Source organism: Carlito syrichta, unplaced genomic scaffold, assembly GCF_000164805.1.
Source record: "Carlito syrichta isolate Samal-C Ts95f unplaced genomic scaffold, Tarsius_syrichta-2.0.1 Scaffold130433, whole genome shotgun sequence".
In the NCBI taxonomy this organism is placed as follows: Eukaryota; Metazoa; Chordata; class Mammalia; order Primates; family Tarsiidae; genus Carlito; species Carlito syrichta.
In genome coordinates, this window is record NW_007074529.1 from 245204 (window position 1) to 269678 (window position 24475).

The 24475-nt window shown below is 41.9% G+C and overlaps 2 protein-coding genes across 4 annotated transcripts in view; one reads left to right on the forward strand and one right to left on the reverse strand.

Annotated features, from left to right (window-relative positions):
- Window positions 1-5116, reverse strand: part of ERH (ERH, mRNA splicing and mitosis factor) — a 17778-nt gene extending 12662 nt beyond the window's left edge. Inside the window, exons 1-2 of one of the 2 annotated variants that reach the window (XM_008049012.1) lie at window positions 4974-5079; window positions 2214-2301 (exon numbers count right to left, since the gene is read on the reverse strand). In XM_008049012.1, the coding sequence (XP_008047203.1) occupies window positions 2214-2301; window positions 4974-4976 (91 nt within the window). In that variant the 5' untranslated portion in view covers window positions 4977-5079. Of the gene's footprint in view, window positions 1-2213; window positions 2302-4973 lie in introns of both variants that reach the window. The other variant, XM_021708015.1, reaches the window with a different exon arrangement.
- A 982-nt stretch (window positions 5117-6098) lies between these two features.
- SLC39A9 (solute carrier family 39 member 9) overlaps window positions 6099-24475 on the forward strand; it is a 54474-nt gene continuing 36097 nt past the window's right edge. For both annotated transcript variants that reach the window (XM_008049013.1, XM_008049015.1), the window contains exons 1-2: window positions 6099-6194; window positions 20927-21035. In XM_008049013.1, coding sequence (XP_008047204.1) covers window positions 6099-6194; window positions 20927-21035 — 205 coding nt within the window. The remainder of the gene's footprint in view (window positions 6195-20926; window positions 21036-24475) is intronic.

Below are 24475 nucleotides of genomic sequence, written 5' to 3' on the forward strand. Positions count from 1 at the left end.
GGCTCAGGCAATCCACTCACCTCAGCCTCCCAAAGTGTTGGGATTACAGGCTGAGTCACCAAGCCCGGCATCACCACATCTCAATGGCTTTTAACGTTTGTTTAATAAGCAGACTACTAGGTTCTGAAGCATCCCCAGAGCCTGCCGTATCATCTCAGAGTACAGACACAGACACATTGATCAATAGAACAGAACAGAGAACCCAGAAATAAAGTCACACTCCTACAACCAACTGATCTTTGACAAAATTAACAAAAACAAGACATTGGGAAATGGACACCCCCCATTCAATAAATGGTGCTAGGATTACTGACTAGAAGAATTCTATGCAAAAGAATGAAACTGGACCCCTATCTCTCACCATACGCAAAACAAAGAGACTTAAATATAAGACCCGAAACTATAAAAATGCTTGAACAGAACCTAGGAAAAACTCTTCTATCGGCCAAGGCAAAGAATTTATGACTAAGACATCAAAAACAGCCAGGCACAGTGGCTCACTGTAATCTCAACACTTTGGGAGGTTGAGGTGAGAGGACTGCCTGAGCTCACAGGTTTGAAACCAACCTGGGAAACATGGCGAGACCTTCTCTCTACAATTAAAAACAAAAAAAAAAATTAGCTGGGTGTGGTGGCACATGCCCATAGTTCCAGTTACTTGGAAGGCTGAGGTAGAAGGATGGCCTGTGACCAGCAGGTAGAGGCTGCGGTGGCCATGAGTGTGCCATTGCACTACAGCCTGGGTAACAGAGTGAGACTCTGACTAAAAAAACAAAACAAAAAAACCCCTCAAAAACAAATGCAACAAAATAGATAAATGGAACTTAAACTCAAAAGTTCTGCAGAGCAAAAAATAAAAATAGACAGAAAAACTATAGTAGAAAATAGCTGCAAACTATGCGTCCGACAAAGGACTAATATCCAGACTCTATAAGGAACTCAACTAAGTAAGAAAAACACAAATAACCCTTTTATTAGCATGATATCCTTATATAATGAAAAAACAAACAAAAGTAACCCCTTTAGTAAGTGTGCAAAGGATACAAGCACACATTTTTTAAAAAGAAAACATAAACAGCCAACTAACATTAAAAAAGGCTCATCACTAGTCATTGGAGAAATGCAAATTAAAGCCCCAAGGGGATACCATCTTATACCAGTTAGAATGGTTATAATTAAAAAGTCAAAAAAACAAAAGCAAAACCAACTACATGCTGGTGAGGATGTGGAGAAAATGAAACGCTTATATATTGCTGGAAGGAATGTAAATTAGTACCTCTATTGAAAACAGTATGGAGATTAATCAAAGATCTAAAAATAGAACTACCATTTGATCCAGCAATCCCACAAGCTATCTACTCAAAGGAAAAGAAATCATTACATTAAAAAGATACTTGCATTTATGTTTACTGCAACGCTATTCACAATAGCAAAGTCATGTCATTAACCTAAGCGTCCAACAGCAAATGATGGGATAAAGAGAATAAGGTACATATACATTGAATACTATTCAGCCACAGAAAACCACAAAACAAAATCATGTCTTTTGCAGCAACATGGATGGAACCGAAGGCCATTATCCTCCATGAAATAACTGAGACACAGAAAGTCAAATACCTCATGTTCTTACTTGTAAGTGGAAGCTAAACAATGTGGACATACAGATATACAGTGGAATAATCGACACTGGAGCCTTCAGAAAGTGGAAAGGTAGGAAGGATAAGAAATTACCTATTGGGTAGGATGGTCACTATTCAGATGATGGTTACACTAGGAGTCCAGACTTCACCACTATGCAATACGTCCCTGTGGCAAAACTGCACCTGTGCCCTCTTATTTAAAACAAACCCAAAATTCTACAGTGTTTGAGATTAACCAGAATATATAAGGGATACTTGTAAAATATTTACTTAATAACAAAATAATACATAACAGTAATAGAATATTTACCAAACAGTGAAAAGCCTTGAAAAGTCCTTCATTATAAGCGAGCTTAATTTAAAAAGTAATATTTGAAGCAAGAACAGTATACTATATAATAAATGTGTGCAATGTTAAAAAAAAATGGTGTGCCCCAAATTCTACTTTCCCTGCTCAAGTTAACAATTCAAGAAATCTGGAAAAAAACCAGTTCATAAACGAGACATTTTAAATACTGAATGTCAGGGGAAAAACACCTCCAGGTCTCACCCCTTGGTATGTGTCCCACTCACCTTCCATACACTCGTTCACAGACTCATAGTCGGCGTAGGTCCTGCCTTCCGGCCTCTTGGTGGGCTGCACCAGCAAGATGGTGTGAGACTGCAGGGGAAAAACCGATGTCAACACAAGTGTCAGCCTTTACCTGAGAAGTTCATAGGATGACCCACACCCCCGTTTGTGATACAATAATGATGATCAGCTGCCAAGACATAGTTAATGAGGGTGCCCTCCCAACATCCACGTCTCTACCCAGATTCCCGACTCCTCTGAGGCCCCCGGTTGCCCGTCCTCCGAGGGCTTTCTCAATCCTAGTGCACTCGCTGTCCTCAAGCACTCAGCGCAGCTGGGTGCAGTGGCTCACACCTGTCATCTCAGTACTTTGGGAGGCAGAGACGAGAGGTCTGGCTAAGTACATGGGTTCAAGACCAGCCTGGGCAACTTGGTGAGACCTCATCTCTACAATAAATCAAAAAAATTAGCCAGGCATGGTGGCATGTACCTGTGGTTCCAGCTACTTGGAGGCTGAGGTGGAGAAATCACCTAAGCCCAGTAGGTAGAGGCTGTGGTGGCCGTGAGTGTGCCACTGAACCGTAGCCTGGGTGACAGTGAGAATCCTGCTCAGAAAAAAAAAAAAAAAAAGCAAGCACTCAGTGCACCCTGCACTGCTTTTCCTTTTGTAACTTTTCTTCCCAATTAGACTACAAACCTGCTTGGGCTTTCTGTCTCCACTGGTCACCTCCTACCTCTAGCCTTGTAAGTCTCTAATAAAAAATCTGATGGGCCAATGAAAGGAAACACAAATGGCTCCTGGGAAGAAAAATCTAACCCTGCAGAGAATCATGGGTCCACTGAAATTATGCACCTCCCCGGCCAGGCACAGTGTTTCATGCCACTAATCCCAGCACTTTTGGAGGCAGTGGCAGGAGTTCAAGACCAGCCTGGGCAATATGGCAAGGCCTCATCTCTACATTAAAAAAAAAAAAAATCCACTATATATCTATATCTATGTATGAATGTATGCAAATTTAAAAAATGAAATTATACATTCCCCTAATTTTTTGCATGTGTAAAGGTGACTATTAAATGCAAGAACTCTCAAATACCCAATCCCAAATCACACTATCTACATTTTTCCTTCTCTTTTGCTGTACTGGCATTTTTCAGCCAAAAAAAAGGTCTCCTAACGAGAACTCTTAGCTGCTTTGAAATGCTCAAAACTTTTAGTCATCAACAAACTGAAACTGAAATAGCTGAAACCTGGACTTGCTGAATAGACAATGGAAAAGCAGTACTTTGAACATGAGATACAAAGGCGTTATCATACACCTCCCTGCCCATCATGAACCCAGTCATTTTGACTAAAAGCTTGAGAGGGCTTTAAATAAAAATAGCACTTGGAGACAAGAGATGAGGGCAACTCTCACATTAATGATTTAAACACAGTCAAAGCCCTTGTTAAATAATGATTAAAAGCCAGAGATATATGGAAGATTGAACAAACCCATTCAGATGATCAAGAATGTAAAAAAAAAAAAAAAAAAAAGCCAGAGAAAGCATATTACATTATTTATCACACACGTTTTTGGAAGCTAGCTACATTAAAAAAGCAATTCCGATGGGCCAGTTGTCGAAAATAGTGTCATAGAAACCACACGAGCGTGCCTGCCACAGAGCTGTATCAGTGGCTACCGCGTTAATTTTATTCTTAGTCTAATGGAAATTAAAGGACTAATTCATCTGAAAGGAACACATGGGAATGGCTATAGAACACGCTGCTTTTCACGTTTAGTCTTGCCATGACCCGGGACCACACGTGCTGCTTTCAACGCTTACTGACCAAAGACTAGGATTAAAGAACATTACCAACACAGCACGACTAAATGTTAAGAACTGTTGTCAAACGGTTATCGTCTCCAAGTGGCACTGCCCTCCTGTCGCCAGTTTTTAAGAGCCCACGATGCCTCCCAGGCCAGCTGCGGTCACCTGCTTGCTTCTCGCCGGGCTCACTGACCTCCAAGAGAGCCTCTCTTTTCAGCCTCTAGCCCCAGTGGGATATAAAGTGAAGAAAGGGACGGGGGCGGAGGGAAACGCTACGCGAGGCACCCAGAGATCTTCTTCTCTTTTGAGTCGGGGTCCTGCTGTCACCCCAGGCGGGAGTGCAGTGGCGCGATCACGGCCACCGCAGCCTCGACCTCCTGGGCGCAGGCGATGCTCCCGCCTCAGTCTTCCCAGTAGCTGGGACTGAGACATGCGCCACCACGCCCGGCTGATCTTTCGATTTGCTGTAGAGACGAGGTCTTGCCAAGTTGCCCAGGCCAGTCTTGAGCCCCTCAGGCAATCCTCTCGCCTCCGCCTCCCAAAGCGCTGGGATCACAGGCGTGAGTCGCCGCGCCCGACCGACCCGGGGGCCCAAAACGAGAGGGAAAAAGTAAAAGAGGGAGAGGGCGCAGGGAGCGGGAGCAGGGGCGCACGCGCGCCGAGTGTCAGCCCCGGGCACGGCGGGGAGCCGGCCATTGTTTCCGACGGGCGTGTCGAGCAGGGGGCAGGGGCGCGACCCCAAGGAGGCGCGGCCGAGGAGGCGTCCCCGACCCCGGCCCGGCGGCGGGTTCGGCCTACAGTCGGGCCCCGCGCGAGCCCGCGTCTCCGAGGCGGGAAGAGGGCTGCACTGCGGCGGCGGGGATGCAGGCTAGCACTGCGAGGGGCGGGCACAGGAAAACGAGCGGGGCTAGGGTCGCGTTGGAAGCGGGGGGGGTCGCCGAGGCCTTTCTCACCATCGCGCCAAACTCTCCTCGCCGCAGCCGCCGCCAACACCGCCGCCGCCACACGAGCTGAGCTGCAACGCCGCGCGCAGCCAATCCCCGCGAGAGGAACCGCCGGAAGTCGGCGGAAGCGCAACGCGAAGACCATTCTAGACCATAGAGACACACTCACTTCCGGGAGCTAGAGTTGACGCTGATGCTGTTTCAGCCATCTTGGATAAGGGCAGTACGGTCGGTAAGGGAAACCTTCCGAACTTTAGAAAGAATTGTTTTTTTTTTTGCGAGATGCTGTCTTCCATGTATTCTCTATGAGACACATGGAGAACGTGCTTACCGGTGTAGGCGTGACACAGTCCTCTTTCCGCAGCCCTACTCAAAAATGGCGGCCGTATAAATTTCCCGGGCCAGAGGTCGGTTGTAACCCGGAAATGCCCTTCTAAAGACGGGGGCGGTGAGACAATCCGGAAGTGGATGTCAAGAAGAGGTGCCACTTGGCGGCCATGGCCGCTGTAGTATCGGTGACTTCGGGTCAAGGCCCGATGGAGTGGGGTACCATGCGTAGCACCGGGGCTAGGGCAGAGATAGCTTTGTGTCAACTTCGCTGCTGAACCACCAAGACCTGTCACTAAAGACCTGCAGGACTCCTCTCCCCATCTTAGACTCGCAGGGGAGTTTGCCGGGACCGGCGGACTGGTCCTTGTGCTGGGGGCGGATCGCCAGCGGGCGGCTTCGGGGATACCGGGTGCCGAAAGAACGAACAGGCTCGCTTGGGTTCTCCTCCTTGTCCTGCTGCCGCCTGGAGCGTTGTGCTACCCTCACTCGACGGCTGGAGAAATCGCTCATTCGCACGCTTTCGCGTTGACTTCTCTCTTCTCTGTTCACCCACGAGAACTCGGTGGCTGGCGCCTGAGAACCCGGGGACTGGGACCTGAGACTGCTTGGTGTTCTCTGGGACTAACAGCAACAAAAAGGGGCTGTTTCCAGGTACGTTCGAGAGAAAGGTGCCTCGTGAACACATCTGCTGCTTGGAAGGCGCCCTTGTTCTTGGGAACACCCACACGTGTTGAAGGAACCTGAGCACCTTCTGAAGCCACTGGAGATTTGCAGTCTGGTGGTGGGTGAATCAAGGAGGGCAGCATGGATGATTTCCTCTCCATTAGTCTGCTGTCTCTGGCTATGTTGGTGGGATGTTACGTGGCTGGAATCATCCCCTTGGCTGTTAATTTCTCAGAGGTAAGAAATTCTCAAGTTGATATCACCTGTCAGTATGGCTGCTAGAAAGTCGTGGTAGTTGAGAAGAGAAGCTGCTTGCCTAGTTAATCTCACAAGCTGAGAGTCTCCTTAAGGAAGACTGTCTTTTAAACAGATGCATTGGCCGGGTGCGGTGGCTCTCATCTGTAATCGCAACACTTCGGGAGGCTGAGGCGGGAGGATGGATTGAACCCAGGAATTCGAGACCAGCCCGGGCAACATAGTGAGATCCTTTCTCTACAAAAAAAATAAAATAAAATCAGCCGGGCGTGATGGCGTACGCCTGTAGTTCCAGCTACTTGAGAGGATGAGGTAGAATTGCCCGAGCCTAGGATGTTGAGAGTGTGGTGAGCCATGATCTTGCCATTGCTTTCCAGCCTGGGCTACAGAGTGAGACCCTGCCAAAAAGTAACATAAAATAAAGAGATGCATAACGTTTAATAATAGAAGCTAACCTTTTATGTTCAGTACTTGTATTTTTAACCTGGGGTGGATGGATATTCCATTGAAGATCCTGGAGTATTCTGAATCCCCTGAAATTTAGGTATTTTTACAAAAATGTGGGGCTGTGTGCATTTTGCAGAAGAGAGGCACCATAACATTTATTTTGATTCCCAGAAGTTTCAAGGAATTCCAGATTGTTATCGAGAAAATAAATGGAGAATGTTATTTGTCCATGTGAGTTGAAATCAATACGGCAACTTTTTTTTGAGAAAATCAAGCATACCTTTTTGAGGAAAACTAAGATTTTTTAAAAATGCCTGTACTAGAATGAATGTAAGAAAAAACTAGATTGTTCTGAAATCACATTTTTAAAAAAGTGTTGGAAATGATGTTGTGAATTTGTTTTCAAATCTGTTTAAAATTAATTTTTGGTTATATGTTTTGACATTTTAGTTGATTTGGTTGTCCTTCCTTGAATACACATTAACGGGGAAGAAGGACAGATGGAGCATTGTCCAGTGAAAATGCTGATAGATAGGTTCTTTAGCTAGGCATAGAGAGCTCACAAACTGCACAGCGCTCAACGATGAAAGGGGAAACTGCTACATCTGAGGGACCTGGATCTCATGAGTTTGTCCTGGAGGTCGGCAGTGAAGTAGACCCTGGCCTCAGTGCTATTCCTGAGAGTGCTTTCAGAGGAGATGGGAATAGAATGGTCTGAAGTGGAAAGGTAGGTACACATGAGGTATGCCGTAGGCCTTGTGGAAGCTTGAGGATGAGGGGGTATTACTGGTGAACAGAATCGCCTGTGGTTGGGAGAGACGGGTATTGTAAGTTTGAGGCAAAGCAAAGCCCACAGCCAGATGGAAGGGAGGCTTGGATTGCTGCTGCTCCTTTTCCATTTCCTGTTTTATCTGTACCCCTCAGCATCTAGTGATAACAATTTTTTTTTTATCATTATCTACATAACCTAACTTTAAAATCTCAAGCTGAGTGTAGTGGCATGTCTGTAGTCCCAGCTATTTGCTTGAGTCTAGGAATTACCCTGGGTAACACAGCAAGACCCCTTCTCTTAAAAAACAACAGCAACAGAACAAACAAACAAAAACCCCCAAAATGCAACAAAATGTAATTCAGTGAGGTACAGATGAAGAAACTGAGACTCAGATTATTGGATTTGGACCAAACAAGTTCAAGAAGTATATTAGAATCAGAGGTGTTTATTAAATCTAGGTTTTTCTGTCTCAGGCCTGTTCTTAGTTTCTCTGTCCATTTTGGCAAATTATTATTATTATTATTATTATTATTATTGAGTTGAGCTCTCACTCTTGCCCAGGCTGGAGTGCAGTGGCACAATCATGGCTCCCTGCAACCTCAATCTCATGGGCTCAGGAGATCCTTCTTCCTCAGTCTCCTAAGTACCTGCGACTACAGACGTGTGCTACCACACCTGGCTAAATTTTTGGTTTTTGCAGAGATGAGGACTTTCTGTTGCCCAGGCTGGTCTCGAACTCCTGGGTACAAGCAATCCTCCCACCTCAGCCTCCCAAAGTGCTGAAATTACAGGCATGAGCACCTGGCCTTTAATTTTATTTTAATTGTTGTTTTTTGCCTGTATTTCCTCAAGGCAACAGTTGCTGAGTAGCAGCTGATTGGCAGTGTCCTCCTTGGCCTGTAAAGCCTCTGTTGCTCATTTGGGTCATCTGCCTGCCAGTACTTTGTGGCCCTGCTGTTTTCCTCTGACATAACCGTATTTCCTTGTAACTACATTTGAATTGACTTGACATTAATAGGGCTGATAGTTGTGAGATTTGGGTTGGTTTGTATATTTAAAGACTTGTTGAGGTAACAGTTATAAAGAATTATAATTCAAATAAGCAACTGGTAAAACTTTTTATTTCTATAAAATACTTAGAACTTTTCCAATTTCAGTATTTTCTCAAACCATCTTGAATAATTATTGCAATATGCAGATATGTGCTGTATTTCACTGAAAGGAAATGTCTACATGAGTGGTGTTATTAACTCAGCCATTGATAGTATAATTAGTATGTCATGTCATTTGTGACTTTCTAAATCAGTAGTCAAGAGGTCTTTTCCAGCTGTAGCTATTAAAATGCTATAAATCAGCATTCACAATATCTGTTTATTATTACAGCAGAAGCAATGCATTTTGAGTTACTAGAATAAAAATGAAAGCTATTTATAACTTAGACGAAGACATTTTAGAATTCAACTGGTATTTTCTATCTACTAGAAACTAAACATTTTTTTCTAGATGGATTATGCTATTATTGTGTGTCGAGTATCGTGAAACTAGTGAGGTGATAAATTTGTAAAAGTAACCTTGAGGCCTGGTATAGTAGCTCACACCTGTAGCCCCAGTACTTGGGGAGGCTGAGGTAGGATGATTGCTTGAGCCCAGGAGTTGCAGACCAGCCTAAGCAATATAACAAGATCCTGTCTCTTAAAAAAAAAGTAAGCTTCATTCATAGGGAACTGGGAAGCATAATTTCTATCCTTAGAATATAACTCATATAACTCCCAAACTCCCACATTGGCTAAAAGACTTTCCTTTTTCAGAGATTCTAGCTTTTCTTAGGGACTAGTTGTATTTACAAATAAGAGAAGAGGGCCAGGTAATCTTACTTTATTTTACAGTTCACTTTTATTTACATTGCTTTTTATTCATATAGTTAGTCTTTCTACTGCCTTGTCATTCAGTACGTTTTCTTCGAATTTCTCAGAGCAGGAATAAAGTTAGATGACCAGTAAAACCCTTAATTATGGCAGGATTCATATTTAGGAATGAGTTAAACTCAAGTAGTCTAAAATTGCTGCAGCAGTCGGTTCACCTGTCAGATCTGACCACCGAGAGACTTCTGTGCCATTGATTTCTTTCACTTTCTCCGACACTCCTCACCCCTTGCCCTTTGACCTGGTGACTGAACCTTCATGCTTAACTGGTTTATAAAATGAAGGGCTGGCCGCGCTGGGAGGTGGAGGCGAGACCAGCCTGGTCAACTTGGCAAGATCTCATATCTACAAATTAAAAAAAAAAAAAAAAAATTGACTGGGCGCAGTAGCTCACGCCTATAATCCCAGCACTTTGGTGAGAGGATTGCCTGAGCTCACGGGTTCAGACCAGCCTAGGCAACTTGGTGAGACCTCATCTCTACAATAAATCAAAAAATTCGCCGGACGTGGTGGCGCACATCATAGTTCTAGCTACTTGGAAGGCTGAAGAGGAAGGATCGCCTGAGCCCAGCAGGTCAAGGCTGCAGTGGCCATGAGTGTGCCACTGCACTCCAGCCCGGGCAACAGAGTGAGACTCCTGACTCAAAAAAAAAAAAAAAAATTTTATCAGGGCATGGTGGTACACACTTGTGGTTCCAGGTACTTGGAAGGCTGAGGTGGGAGGATCGCCTAAGTAGGTTGAGGCTGCAGTGGCCCTGGCTAAGCGTGCCACTGCACTCCAGCATGGGTGACGCTGTGAGATTCAATACAACCAAAAAAACCAAAAGAAAAAGTCTCTGATTCTCAAATGCAATTATAAATAACTACGATAATCAAGATTATCAAGGAGACCAAAGCATGCTTTATGCAAATGAGGTCCTCTCCAGTAAGGGAGTGAGACAGAGTGGTTTAGCACTGTCCTGCGTTTTTTTAGATTTAGTTGTTAATGAGTTTTCTTTAGCTCCAAATACCACTGTTACAGGAGCAGGTTGAGTGCTTAGTTGCCTGGTGTAAACCTAGTGTAACTGCTCACACTGATGAATGAAGTTGCCATACAGACTGATGACCAAAATGGGAGTTCAGATTGATTGTCTGAGGGTTGTCATTTGCCTGAGGCTGTTAACCCTGTCACAGCGTGGGTAATAGAGCAAGAGTGTAGCAGGGCTGCGGAGCAATGTTCCTCATACTAGCTGGTCAAGGACCAGTTCTTGTTTTCATTTTTATACCAGTCCAGACCAGTACATTTGTAAAGACAAAATACTGGAAAAATACAGTGGAAAAAAATACATAAAGTACAAGCACAAATGCATTGTTATTAGATTCAACAGACATAAAAGTACTCCTATAAGGCTGAGCGCAGTGGCTCACACCTGTAATCCAGCACTTAGGGAGGCTGAGGCAGGAAGATCTCTTGAGCCCAAGAATTGGAGACCAGCCTGAGCAACATAGTGAGACCTCGTCTTTATAAAAAATCAGAAAGTTAGCTGGGTATGGTGGCATGTGCCTGTAATCCCAGCTACTCAGGAGGCTGGGGTGGAGGGACCTCCTGAACTTAGGAGGTAGAGGCTGCAGTGAGCTGTGATCATGCCATTACACTCTAGCCTGGGTGACAGAGTGAGACGCTGACTCAAAAAAAAAATTATTCCTATAATTTTAATATTTATATTGCTAGTACAATTTCTGAGGGCTTTCTCTCAGTTTCTGTATATTTCTTGTTGCAGATCAGCTTGGGTTATAATGCCACATTTTGATACAGCAAAGTTGGCTAGGTGCAGCAGCTCACACCTGTAATCTGAGTGCCTTGGGAGGCCAAGGCAGGAGAATCACTTGAGGTCAGGAGTTCAAGTCTAGCCTGGGCAACATGGCAAGACCCTGTCTCTATAAAAAATTTAAAAATTAACTGGACATGGTGTCATGTGCCTCTAGTCCCAGCTACTCAGGAGACTGAGGCTGGAGGGTCGCTTGAGGCCAGGAGTTGAAGACATGGTCCTGTGAATAGCCACTGCACTCCAGCTTGGGTAACACAGCAAGACCTTATCTCTTAAAAAAAAAAAAAAGAAAGCATAAATCCGTAAGTAGGCAGATGAAAGTAGTGCTACTCTTAGGATGATCTTAGAGCTTAACATGATTAATTATGCTCTGAGACAGTATAGTTCAGAATCAGTGTCACTACTTGAACAAGCTATTTAGCATCCAAATCTCTTCTGTAAAAGACCTTCTAGGATTGTTGTGAGGATGAAATGAAATGATATAAGCACAGGGCTTAACTATCATCGAGCACGTAATAAGAACTTTTGAAAATGTTGAGGTGGAATCTCAGTACTGATAACAAAAAATTTTTAAGATTTTCATTTTTATAACTTTGTTCTGACTTATAATTTTTAACCATCTAATAATGGGTAAGCCCTTGTCTCTCCCTCCTTCCCAATCACAGAGACTTCTTGGCAGGTTTGTCTGGAATCCAGAGGCCTTGATTTGGGGTTGGCATTTCTGCTTGCCACGAACATTGCACTTGGAGAGGCCAGGTCTTTCGTCTAGTCTGTTGTAAAGTATTTTTCTTAGTACTTAGCTTTCTTTTCTTCATTATATTTTTCTTGTTTTAAACTTTGTTTTGTTCTTTCATGTTTTAAAGTTTTGTTCTGTGTCTAATTTTAATAACTGACTCATTTGTAGTAAGTGTCTTTGGGGGTTTGAGTTACCACCAAATCAAAGGTTTATTGTATCTCAAGAACAGATTTGTTTAGTATGCTTTTCTCATGATTGGTTCTCTTTGAAGTAAGTTTAACAAAGTTGCATTTTTAAGGACATTTGCATTGTCTGGTATATTTTATTCCCTTATCGTAATACAATCGATTTTACACCTATTTGGAATTTCATTTTTAAATTCCAAGATTTCAAACTTTGCAATCTCAGTAAATTTATCCATATCTGAGGAGAAACCAGTAACTTGTCTCTCCTCAGATTTGAGCTACTGATTATTATCTCATAAGGATCTTTGGTTGATAAAACTAAGTTTGGGTCAAATAAAATCTGGATACAGTCTGATTCAATATTGTTTTCCTGACAAATTTTCTTTTCTTCAGGATATTTTGTGGATAAACATAATTAAGACTTATCTACATAATAATATGAATATTAGTCAGTGTTTATTGAGGCATTGATGTACATTATCTTATTTAATCCTCAGGACAAGATTATGAGATACTGTTAAAACCTCACTTTACAAATGAATAGACTCAGGTCTGGAGAGGTCAAACCCTTCAGTAGAGGTGGGATTTGAAACTGGTCAGTTTGACTTCTAGTGCCAAAGCTCTTGACCACTAGGTGATAATGCTTTTACTAATAATGTAAATAAGTAATGAAGGTATGATTTATCTAAGAGGGAGGGTTTTCCTTCTTGGCCATTGTATACTTGCTCAGCAGACCTCACCCAACACTATTATCATGGCAAAGTGTAAAAACAACTTAAATGCATAATAAGAATTTCAGTATATAAAATAACTAAATGTAGCGAAGGCATTTAAAAATGTCCTGAACAAGCTTTTAACAATAAAGGAAAATGTTTATTATATACTACCAGGCTCTAAAGGGAGAATATCAATTATCATATACCACATAACCAACCATGTTAAAAATGCAAACAAACAGGAAAAAGAATGGACAGAAACAAAGTGTTACTAGTGACTCTAACTGGACAGTAGGATGGTAGATCATTTTCTTTTCCTTTTACACATTATCACATTTTCTAAGTTTTCCACAAACTGCCTCTATTATACAGCCAGGCCTATTAGCAATTAATTAGAGGCTATATAAACAATGACTTTGTACCTACTAAACACTGAGGCACAGTTTCCTCATCTATGTTTTGTTTTGTTTTGTTTTTTGAGTCAGAGTCTCTGTTACCCAGGCTGGAGTGCAGTGGCACAATCTTGGCCACAAACATCATTATTCATTTTTAAAGCCGCACTGATTTAATAGAGGAAAAATGTATTTTTCTTATTTTAGTTTGCTCAGTTTAGTTGAACTCCTTATATATTGATATAGTATTTATTGCCAGTGTTTTCCTAGGTTCTTTCCCAATGAGCTTCTGTTGTTGTAGTCACATCAAGCAATCTTTTTATTAGGGGATTTCTGTTTATATTTTGTTCTTTTATGTTTAGATAGGACTTTTATGCAAGAAGAAAAATCAGCCGGGCTCGGTGGCTCAGCCTGTAATCCCGTGCCTTGGGAGGCTGAGGTGAGTGAATTGCCTGAGTCCGCGGGTTCGAGAACCACCTGGGCAACTTGGCGAGACCTCATCTCTACAGTAAATCAAAAAATTAGCCGGGCGTGGTAGCGCGCACCTGTAGTTCCAGCTACTTGGAAGGCTGAGGCGGAGGGATCGCCAGAGCCCAGCAGGTCAAGGCTGCGGTGGCCGGGAGCATGCTACTGCACTCCAGTCTGGGCGACAGAGTGAGACTCCAACTCAAAAAAAAAAAAAAGAAGAAGAAGAAAAACCAATAAGTCTTCTTTTCCAGGATTGGAGGAAGTTAGTGGAGCACTTGCTTGTTATGCCTCCTGAACAATATTGAGTAACCTGTGTCAGATGAACTAGGAGATGGGACCCTGTGTCCACTGGAGCTGTTATCCAGCTGTCGGGTTTTGTTTGTGATTCTTGCAATGGAAGTGATTAGAAGCTTTTGTTGCATGCTACTGCTAATGTTGAAGATAAGAGCAACTCACTCTGCTAAGTGTGCTGATTCCCACTCCTACACAGTACTTATCACAGTAGTAGTAGGACTCTGACGCCCAGGAAGGTTAAAAAACTTGCCCAAGTTCACACAATTGATACTCAGAGCCAGGAGGCTTTGGAGCATCTTGTTTTAGCTCTGAGGACTTGAAGAACAAAATTCAAATCTGAGTTTTCTTCATTACCTGTTACTAACATTTAGTAGCAGTTAATGTAGTGGCTAAATTGATATTAGTAAATGTCTTCATCTTGAAGCAGGTTTGTTTGTAAGAATACAAAGAAAAACTTTGTTGCCTGAACAAGAGTTACTGCATACCCTGTGATATTTTATCTCTTCAGTGCCTAGAACTTTGAGGGATCAGTCTTATAATAAGAGATACACCTTTGATTTTTCTTTTTAGGCATCAGTAGCTGATGCTTCGAGTACTAAAATGGGCATGGCACAAGGAAGATTGAGATAAGCTATTTTCCATATCAAAAGCCTTTAAACTTATTGGCTTATATTCAGTTGAACCAAACAATTTGTTGATTGTTTCTATGAGCACGAAAAGAAAGATCATTTTACTACCTTGGTGACTGCCAAGAAAATTAAACTGACTTCAAAGCTTGCACTGATAGTTAATGGCATAGAGTACAAGCTGTTGTTTTAATTAATACAGCTGGTTGATCCTTTGACTCAGACAGGCCACAACTGTGAAATTCTAAAATGATGTAAGATAAAAGCAATGGCATTGTACAGTTCATGTCTCTCTTGAGCAAATATTTCATCTCACTGACAGAAACTGTTGCTTTGGGAACTCTCTTCATCTTGAACTACATTTGGAATTTGGAGTTCTTCATTTAAATAAACACTTTTAGTGATTTACCATAAGCAAAGGAGGGGATTTGTCAGCATTTTGTTAACTTTAATATAAGTACAATTTGACATTAAATCCCAAGTTGTGAAGTTGTGTGAAAGAATACAGCCATACAGATAACACGGATCCTCAACTCTAGTGCTTGGAATAAATCAGACAGAGTCTAAAATGATCAAGTAACGAGGAAGCTTTTTTTAAATGAAAATTGAAGCCGTAACCCATGGCAGTGGTGCTTATTTTCTGACTGCTGGTTCTTCTTTTCATCAAAAGCGGTTGCTCTGTAATATTGGTCACTATGAAAAGGCTCATAGGCATCTATCAAACTGATGAAAGTTTTGTAGGACCTTTACATTGCTTTGCGGAAGATTGAAACCGTCTGAACAGGTCTTGAGCCCCTTGGGAAAATAGATGTTGTTGAAGATACTCACATTAATGACCGAAATGATGGCATTGATTCTCATTTACTTTGATGGAGTCCTGTTCTGGTCCTTCAGTAAATGTATTTGTAAACTGCTTGAGCCATATCACAAATTCTGAATCAACTACTCACTAAAAATTCTTGATTAGGTACACTATGAGGATATGTTAGATCTGTTTCCCAGCATTGGTGTTCTAAAGAGGTTCCACTGTATTTGGGTCTATCAGAGCCCAGAGGCAGGAACCAAGCTCCCAGTGCCTTGCATGGTGCTGGGCATTTAACTCATTCTTTCAGTAAATATTTAAGGAGAAACTGCAGATACTTTCTTATAAACTGAGAACTCAGCAGTAAATTAAAAATCTCTACCCTGACAGAACTTATAATTTTGTGGGGAAGGGGTCACAGGGACAAAGAGTAAACATAGTGTTCCCTGGATGTTTAATTTCATTTGGTAAATGAGAACACGTAATTACAGAATGAACTGAAACCATAGTACAATAGTTTTACTTCAGTTGCCTTTCTTCCAAGGAAATCTTACAAATCTAGGTGATTCACTCAGATTTACCTCACTGGTCTCTTCTTACGAATTCCCAAATTCTTCATTTCTGAATTGTTGATGGTATTATGCTCTCAGGCTTGCACTTAGATCAGTTTTCCAGGCTTTTGGATTTCATGGGCCAGTCATATTTTTTTAATTTGGAAGAATTAATACAGGCTTACCTCTTTTCAATTTTGCCAAGTAAGGTAAAATTTTTATTTTTGAAAATAAAAACAAAAAGTGTCATCACCGTTATTTCTTAACAGAAAGGACATTAGGTAGGACATAAACTCAGATTAAAGAATCTTTATGAAGCACTCACTGCATTGTCCTTATTTCTCTTATTTTGTCATGAACCTTAAGAAACTATCTGATAGGCCAGGTGCGGTGACTCAAGCCTGAATCCCAGCACTTTGGGAGGCTGAGGTGTGAGGATTGCCAGAGCTCAGGGGTTTGAGACCAGCCTGGGCAACTTGGTGAGACCTCATCTCTACAATAAATAAAAAAATAAGCCAGGTGTGGTAGCGCATGCCTGTAGGTCCAGCTACTTGAAAGGCTGAGGTGGAAGGATCGCCTGGGCCCAGTAGGTAGAGGCTGTGGTGGCCGTGAATGTGCCACTGTACTCCAGCCTGGGCAACAGAGTGAGACTCCAACTCAAACAAAAAAGAAAAAGAAAAAAAACTATCAGAACAATAATAACTAATTGTGGTTTTGGTTTTCCTCTTGATGTTGCTGAGGGATTTGCTGCCTCACACTGCTTAAAAAGGTTGTGTGAATATCATGTTTTCCTGGAGGTAAATTTTATGTAGTGGATTATGTCTACTGCGCTATGTGATGTACGTACCTTGGAGTGGCTGTGCCCCACCACAGAGTGCAAATGTCTAAACCCGTCATACTTTACTACCTGCCAGACTGGACCTGTGACCTCGAGCAAATCCTTCTCATCCTTGACCTTGGACTCTCCACCTCTGTATCGAGTGACGCTCGTTTCTTACGTATTCTTCCAGTTCTTTAACTTGGATTCTGTGATGATAACTTTGGTAGCTAGTATCCCTTTTTAAAGTGTGGGTCTTAGGTCTGAAGGTTAATAAGAACCTTTACTGTGGCTTTCTAAGAATATGGACCAAGCTCCTCTTCATATTCCTTCAGATGAGAACTTTGAATTGTTCACATGTGACTAACATAGAGATGTGCAGTCATCCCTCAGAAAGCTTAGGAAATCAGTTCCAGGACACCCCCACCCTCCAGACATTTATCAAGATTGGAGACAACTGGGGCCTGCCACCTGCCCCACAGAGCCCATGTATATGAAAAGTCAGCCTTCCACATACAGGACTTCAATACCATAAGTACTGCATCTTTCTTATATAAGTGCACCCACGCAGCTCAAACTCATGCTGTTTAGGGTCGGCTGTATTTTCATGACTGTACCTTAATGATTTACTATGATTTTTTTGTAATAGCATTAGCTTCACAGATGCTCAGCTGTTTTCTAGCTTGCCAGGGCCTCTGGGAGAAATGCTTATAGAATTTCAATTAAAATAAATAATATTCAGAAATTTGGTCCATGTAAATAAGCGAATGGGATTATGGGTAATTTCACCTTGGAAACAAGAATATGATACAATGTTATTTTGAATTGCTGAAATAAAAAGGCAGCATTTGAAGAGAATTGCACTTTGCTTTGCTGGTTTGAAGTTTGTGTTTGTAGTGCCTGTGGGTTCCTGAATTGTTCTGGATGGCAGGCATTCCCTCCATTATCCCAAGTGACACAGCTTCCTTGGTGACGACACCATGTGTGGTATGCAGGCCTCAGAAGCTCACCTCTCCTCCTGCTTTGAAAGCTCATCACAATGTAGTCCTTTATGTGACCCCAGAGTAGAGTGATTAGGAGGCACTTGGGAACTGCCTAGAGAATTGTGGATTGATCCAGAATTGTGACCAGCACTGTTTTCCCCATGCAGTTATTGACATGAAGTGATGATAAATTATTTTTAAGAAATAGCTTAATGAATGACAGTTGAGATTGTTTAAGGGCAATTTCTGGAAGTGCCTTTTAGTATTCTGCATGGACCTCTGATCTTGATTTCAAAGAACTGCCATGAAAAAGACTAGTTAAAATTGAATGGTTCTCAAATGAATCCTTTTCGGAATCTTGGCTGAGTAAATTACCACCCAGATCATTTTTTTATAAATATGTAATTTTATAGAATGAAAGGCACAGTTCTTAATATAGTTTGATGAATTTTAACAACTCACATCCTAATCAAGATTTAGGGCATTTCAGTTATCCTAGAAAGTAACCAGGTGCCACCTTCCAGTTAGTCCCCTCTGCCGCCATCCCCCTTCTCCACCCTCTGTTCTGCTTTCTGTCACTGTTCTGCTTTCTGTCACTACAGGTTAGTTGACCTGTTTTTAAACCTCACATCCGTGTACTCTCATGGGGCTGCTCTTTTTGTGTAAGGCTTCTTTCACTCAGCATTCATGTTGTGGTGTGTAGCAGCAGTTTAATCCTTTTGATTGCTGAGTGTACTCCATTGTTAAATATCCCATAATTTGTTGGTCTGTTCTTATGTTGATGGACATCTGATCCAGATCATGGCTATTATTGATAAAGCTTCTGTAAACATTCTTGTGCAAGTTATTTGTGGACAGGGTTTAATTTCATAGGAGACTGGTTTAATTTCATAGGAAACTGCGTTTCTGCAGTGGTTGTGCAATTCTGTGCCCCTACCAGCATCGTGTGAGTGCTGGTGGCACCATGTCCTTGTTCTCCAGTGTCATCGGTCTTGTTCCTTGTGGCCATTTTCATGGATGTGAAAACATATCTTACATAGTTTTGATTTGCATTTGTCTTGTGGCTAAATGGGGTTGAGCATCTTTTCATGGGTTCATGAGCCACTCATACATGTTTTGTAAAGTATCTGTTCAATGTTTTACCCTTTTTTTTTATGAATCAAGAAAGGTAGATTTATTAAAGGAAAGATATGTTGCGAAAGTTAGAAGGGGCAGGACAACAGCATGGTTGTCAGTATCTGCTGTCTGCTGCCTGTTTTACCCATTTTTAAAGTTGGGTTGCTGATCTCTTCTCATTGAATGGTGGAAGTTCTTTATATTTCCTTTGTCAGCATCTTAGGTTGTGTCCCCAGGAAACTCTGAGAAGGTTAGCACGCAGGGACTTCCCTGGAGAGGCTCTTGGAGTGACATTTGGGGGAGAATAAGCAGGAGGAAGCAGATGGAGAGGCTGGGATGTAATTCAGTTGCAGTAGAAGCCTCAGCTTAGCCTTTAGCAGGCTCTGGGGCTGGATGGTCCTTAGAGAGATCCTGGGTTGAGGCGGGGGTCGGCCCTGTACTCTTTCATGTAGCCCCATGGCCTGGTTACTGGATGTGGACTGCCCTGGGGGAGGGGGCATCGTCAGGTTAGTCATGTGTGTTGGCCCATGTCAGGTCTTCAGCTTTGAGCCACCAGTAGGCAACGCATCCAGCTGGGTAACATGTCTTTGACCTGAAGTGGACAGTGACAGAGCACTCGCAGAGCTGTGTATTTCCCCACAGAACATACATGTGTAGCTTACCTGATCATTTTCTTAATGGATCATTAAGTGTTTTATATTTTGATGTTAAATTTTTCTTTTATGATTGGTATATTTTGTATTCTTGCTAAGAAATCTTTGCTGGGCCTGAGGTTGCAAAGATATGCTCCTGTGGGAAGCTTTTGAGTCTTGGGTCTTATACTTAGGTGTGTAATCTGCCAAGAACTGATTTTGGGTGTCTTGTGAGCTGCCCCCAAGTCATCTTGAGAGCAGTCAGCTGCTGCCCTTTGGACATACCCCTTCATCACACCCCGTCTTCCCTTGACTTGCAGAATGAGCAACTTTCATTTCTGCTTCCTGGAGTAGAGTAGCTACAGTGCTGATGGGACTGTGTTCTTCCTGAGCATGCTGTTCATTAATTTGAATTGTGAAATTAAGAAATCAAGTTTCTGGAAGGAGACAGTCCAGTTTTCTGCTGACTTTTTTGCTTCCTTAGGAATAATACTTTACATCCATTAATTTTTTTTAAAGGGTGATTTTTATGAGTTGGTTAGAGACAATGATGAAAAGACTGAGTAATTACCCTGTCACCTCACAGAGTAGAGCCAGTTTCTCATCTTGTGTTTTCCTTCCCCTGACAGTTGGTCTCAGATGAGTGTCGTAAGTAGCAGTATATTCAGGGAGTTTAGTAACTTGGAAAAGACAAGTAACCTTAGAATAGCTCACTATTAAATAAAGTAGTAAGGTGAATCCTTATGCCTGTAAAAAAAAATTAATAAACAGTAAAATAGTAACACCAGTGATTTGGTGTCATTTTCCAAAAATACTTCAATCACTTTCTTCTGTTACCTCCATATACCTTTTTTTTTTTTCCCCAAGACAGGATCTCATTCTGTTGCCCAGGCTGAAGTGCGGTGGTGTGATCATAGCTTACTGCAGCCTTGAACTCCTGGGTTCAAGTGATCCTCTCACCTTGGCCTCCTAAGTAGCTGGAAAATGTATGACACCACCATGCCTGGCTACTTTTTAAATTATTTGTAGAGATGAGGTCTTGCTATGTTGGTCAGATTGGTCTTGAATTCCTGAGCTTAAGCAATCCTCCTGTTTTGGTCTCTCAACGTGCTGGCGTGAGCTTCAAGAGTCTAGATTGCCAGCTTGTGGTCCAGATAGGTAGCAGCAATTCACACTCCCTCTAGTGTCAGACAAGTGTACTCATTTCTACCTGTCACGGAGAGTAGACATTTTCCCAAGTCATTGCCAGCTTGATCAATTAAAAATGGCGTCTCCGTGTTTTTAACTAGCATGAATTATTCTTGAAACTGACTGTTTTTCCTGTTCACTGGCCATTGTAGATATTGATCTCACAATGAGCAGCTCGCAATCTTGGTTCCAGGTACTGCAAAATTTTCCCTGACTCATTAATCGGTCCTTTCAGTGGTTTCTTCTGTTTTCTTTCCAGGAGCGCCTGAAACTGGTGACTGTCTTGGGTGCTGGTCTTCTCTGTGGAACAGCATTGGCGGTCATCGTGCCTGAAGGAGTGCATGCCCTTTATGAAGACATTCTTGAGGGTGAGAAAGCGCAGAGCCTTATTAGAGAGACATTACTGACTTGGGGGGTTGGCAGGAGAAGCTTAGTGGTGTGTTTTCTGAACTCAGTTCATGTTTACCATAGAATTCTGCCTTGAGATTTTTTTCTTTTTTTCTTTTTTTTCTTTTTTCCCTGAGAGTGTTGCTGATTCAGTGGGCTGGCAAGGAAGTGTTTTTTAAGAGATATCTTGATGTCTTTGACATTGAGTACACCCATAGCCGTTTATGAACTAAATGCCCCAACTCATGAATACCTCTTAATACTTATTTGCCTTTATACATGAATTCCAGTCTTTAAATGTCACAGTTCTTATTTAATGCCATTCAAAAACTTCCCAAATCCTATAATACATGGTTGTATTTTAGTGTTCTTTGGTTTAAAATATATATAGATACACACATTTAGATTCAAGGACCCTCCGCCACCTTTTGTAGATAATTGGTGAGGCCTATTTAGTGAAGGTAAAGAAAGGACTTTACCTGACCCTATAACAACAGCAGAGAGAACCATGTGAGAGAGAGTGCTCGGTGGTGTGTTTGGGTCATTCACCAGCAAAGTAACTTGGTCCTTCACACCAGCTTAAAAGCACACTTGACTCACATTTGTAACTGCAAAGTCAGGTTACTACGTGTCATGAAACTTCGGTTATCTGTAAAGGATTGACACTATAGCTGTTATATCTATGAGCTGGGTGCCAAGAGTTTCCTGGGTTTTAAGATATTATAGAGAGGGAGGCACCTTCCACATGTCTCATTAGTATATACCAGGGGTCCCCAATCATTGGACCATGGACCGATAACTGGTCTGTGGCCTGTTAGGAATCAAGCAGCACAGCTGGAAGTGAGCAATGTGTGAGCAAGTGAAGCTTCATCTATATTTATAGCCACTCCTCATCGCTCACATTACCTCCTGAGCTCTGCCTCCTGTCAGATCAGTGGATGCATTAGATTCTCATAGGAGCATGAACCCTTTTGTGAACTGCACATGTGAGGGATCTAAGCTGTGTACTCCTTATGAGAACCTAATGCCAGATGATCTGAGTTGGAGCGGAAGCGGTGATGCTAGTGCTGGGGAGTGGCTGCAAGTACAGATTAACATTAGCAGTGAGGTTTGACTGCACAGAGACCCTGGTAAATCAATTGCTTGCGGACCCATATCAAAACCCATCTGTGAGTGGCAAGTGAGTTGATGTACTTCAGTTGTACAGCTGCATCTGGTAGCAGGCTTTAAGTTAGAATTGAATACTTATTTTAGTTCTATTTTATAATAGAAATAAAGTACACAATAAATGTTATGTGCTTGAATCATCCCAAACCCCCCCTCAGAGAAATGATCTTCCACAAAACCAATCCCTAATGCCAAAAAGGTTGGGGACTGCTGGTATATACTATACAGCATAATAAAGTATATAAATGTAATAAATCCATGAGCTGGGTTCTCAGATGCCAGGAGTTTCCTGGATGTTAAGATAGTAGAGAGAGGTAGGCACCTTCCACTTGTCTTACTAGTATATACTGTACAATGTAATAAATGCCACTTCAGATCTTGGTGAAGGAAAATAAATGTGTCCATTATCCAGAATGATTATGTCCTCGTGTTGGGGTTTGGTGGGCAAAGGGTGTGGGGTGTTATAAATAAGAATTGTGGAAGTGTTCTTGCAAAATAGGACAGGGGCTGAGGCTTGGTCCATTTTAGGGGACAGCAGTAATAACTCAGGAGCTTTAGAGCAGTGGTTTCTTGGTCACACATCCTACTGTGGGGGGAAATGATTGACATGCTCTCTTGCACTGATTTAACGTATACAACATAAAATATACTCCAACAATAGGAAAGTTTTGAAGTCTGAGATTTAAAGTAATTATATATAGAAGATCAGTACTTTCTTCCATATTCCAGTGGTTCATCTTGAATTTTTTTGGGATGTGATTCCACTGTAGAAATCACTATCCTGGTATACTAGAGAACATTCAGAACATGACTGAGTTAGACAATTAAAAATATTTTTACTTAGCTTTGTACCTAAGAATTACAGGTGACAGTTGTTTTCTAAATTTGTCTGGTAATAAAAATTCCTTGAAGGAGATATGCATTTGAAACATCTAGTTTCCTGCCCTCAACCTAGCTCTTCAGGAAGGGACCTGGGAATATCTATTTTTAACAAGTTATCTGTGATTTTTATTAGACAAGTTTGAGAAACACTGGAGTAAGAGAAATTAGTGCTTCAGATATCGTTTCTTTGTTTTGTTGTTGTTGTTGTTGTTTTTGAGTCAAAGTCTCACTCTATGTCCTGGCTGGAGTGCAGTGGCACGCTTATGGCTGCAGCAGCCTCAACCTGTTGAGCTCAAGTGTTCCTTCCACCTCAGCCTTCCAAGTAGCTGGAACTACAGGCACGTGCCACCACACCTAATTTTTTAATTATTGTAGAGATGAGGTCTCGCCAAGTTGCCCTGGCCAGTCTTGAACCCATGGGCTCAGGCAATCCTTTCACTTTGGCCTCCCAAAGTGCTGGGATTATAGGTGAGCCACTGTGCCCAGCCTGTTTTGTTTTTGAAAAATACCATTTTGACATATAATTTACATACCATATTTTAGGTATAGTTTTAAGGCTAATTTTAGCTATCATGTGTTGGATTGCATTCCTTTATTTTCAATTTTCCTGACTTTTGACCCAAAATAATTTTTTGGATTCATTTGAAAACAGGTTATAAAGTGCTTTATAAACCTTTCTAAAAATAAGCATCTAGTCTCTTCTCTTTTCTTTTTTTCTGAGTTGGAATCTCATTCTGTCGACCAGGTTGGAGTGCAGTGGTATGCTTACAGCCACTGCAGCCTCGACCCTGCTAGACTCAGGTGATCCTTCTGCCTCAGCCTTCCAAGTACCTGGTACTACGGGCGTTCACCATCATGCCTGGCTAAGTTTTTTACTTTTTGTAGAGATGCAGTCTTGCCTAGTTGCCCAGGCTGATCTCGAACCCTTGAACTCAGGCAATCCTCTTGCCTTTGTCCCCCAAAGTGCTGGGATGACAGGCATGAGCCACTGCACCTGGCTCTTTTTTTTTCATTATAGATTGGTTTCCAGCCATAGCCTTCATTTACATTTTAAAAAAAATTTTTATTTTTATATTTTGTATTCGCTCTTTTCTTGTACACATCTATAAGTTCTGACAAATTCATGGAGCGATGTTGTCACCACTACAGTCAAAATACAGAACAGTTCCATCAGCCCAAAAAAAGCCTTCCTGTCCTTTTATAGTCAAATCTTTTCTCTACCACAATCCTTGGGCAACCACTGCTCTCTTCTCTTTACCTATAGTTTTGCTTTTTCAGGATGTCACATAAATAGAATCATGTAATTTCTGGGCTTGGCCACTTATTAGCATAATGCATTTGAGGGTCATTATATGAGGTATCTTCAAGAAGT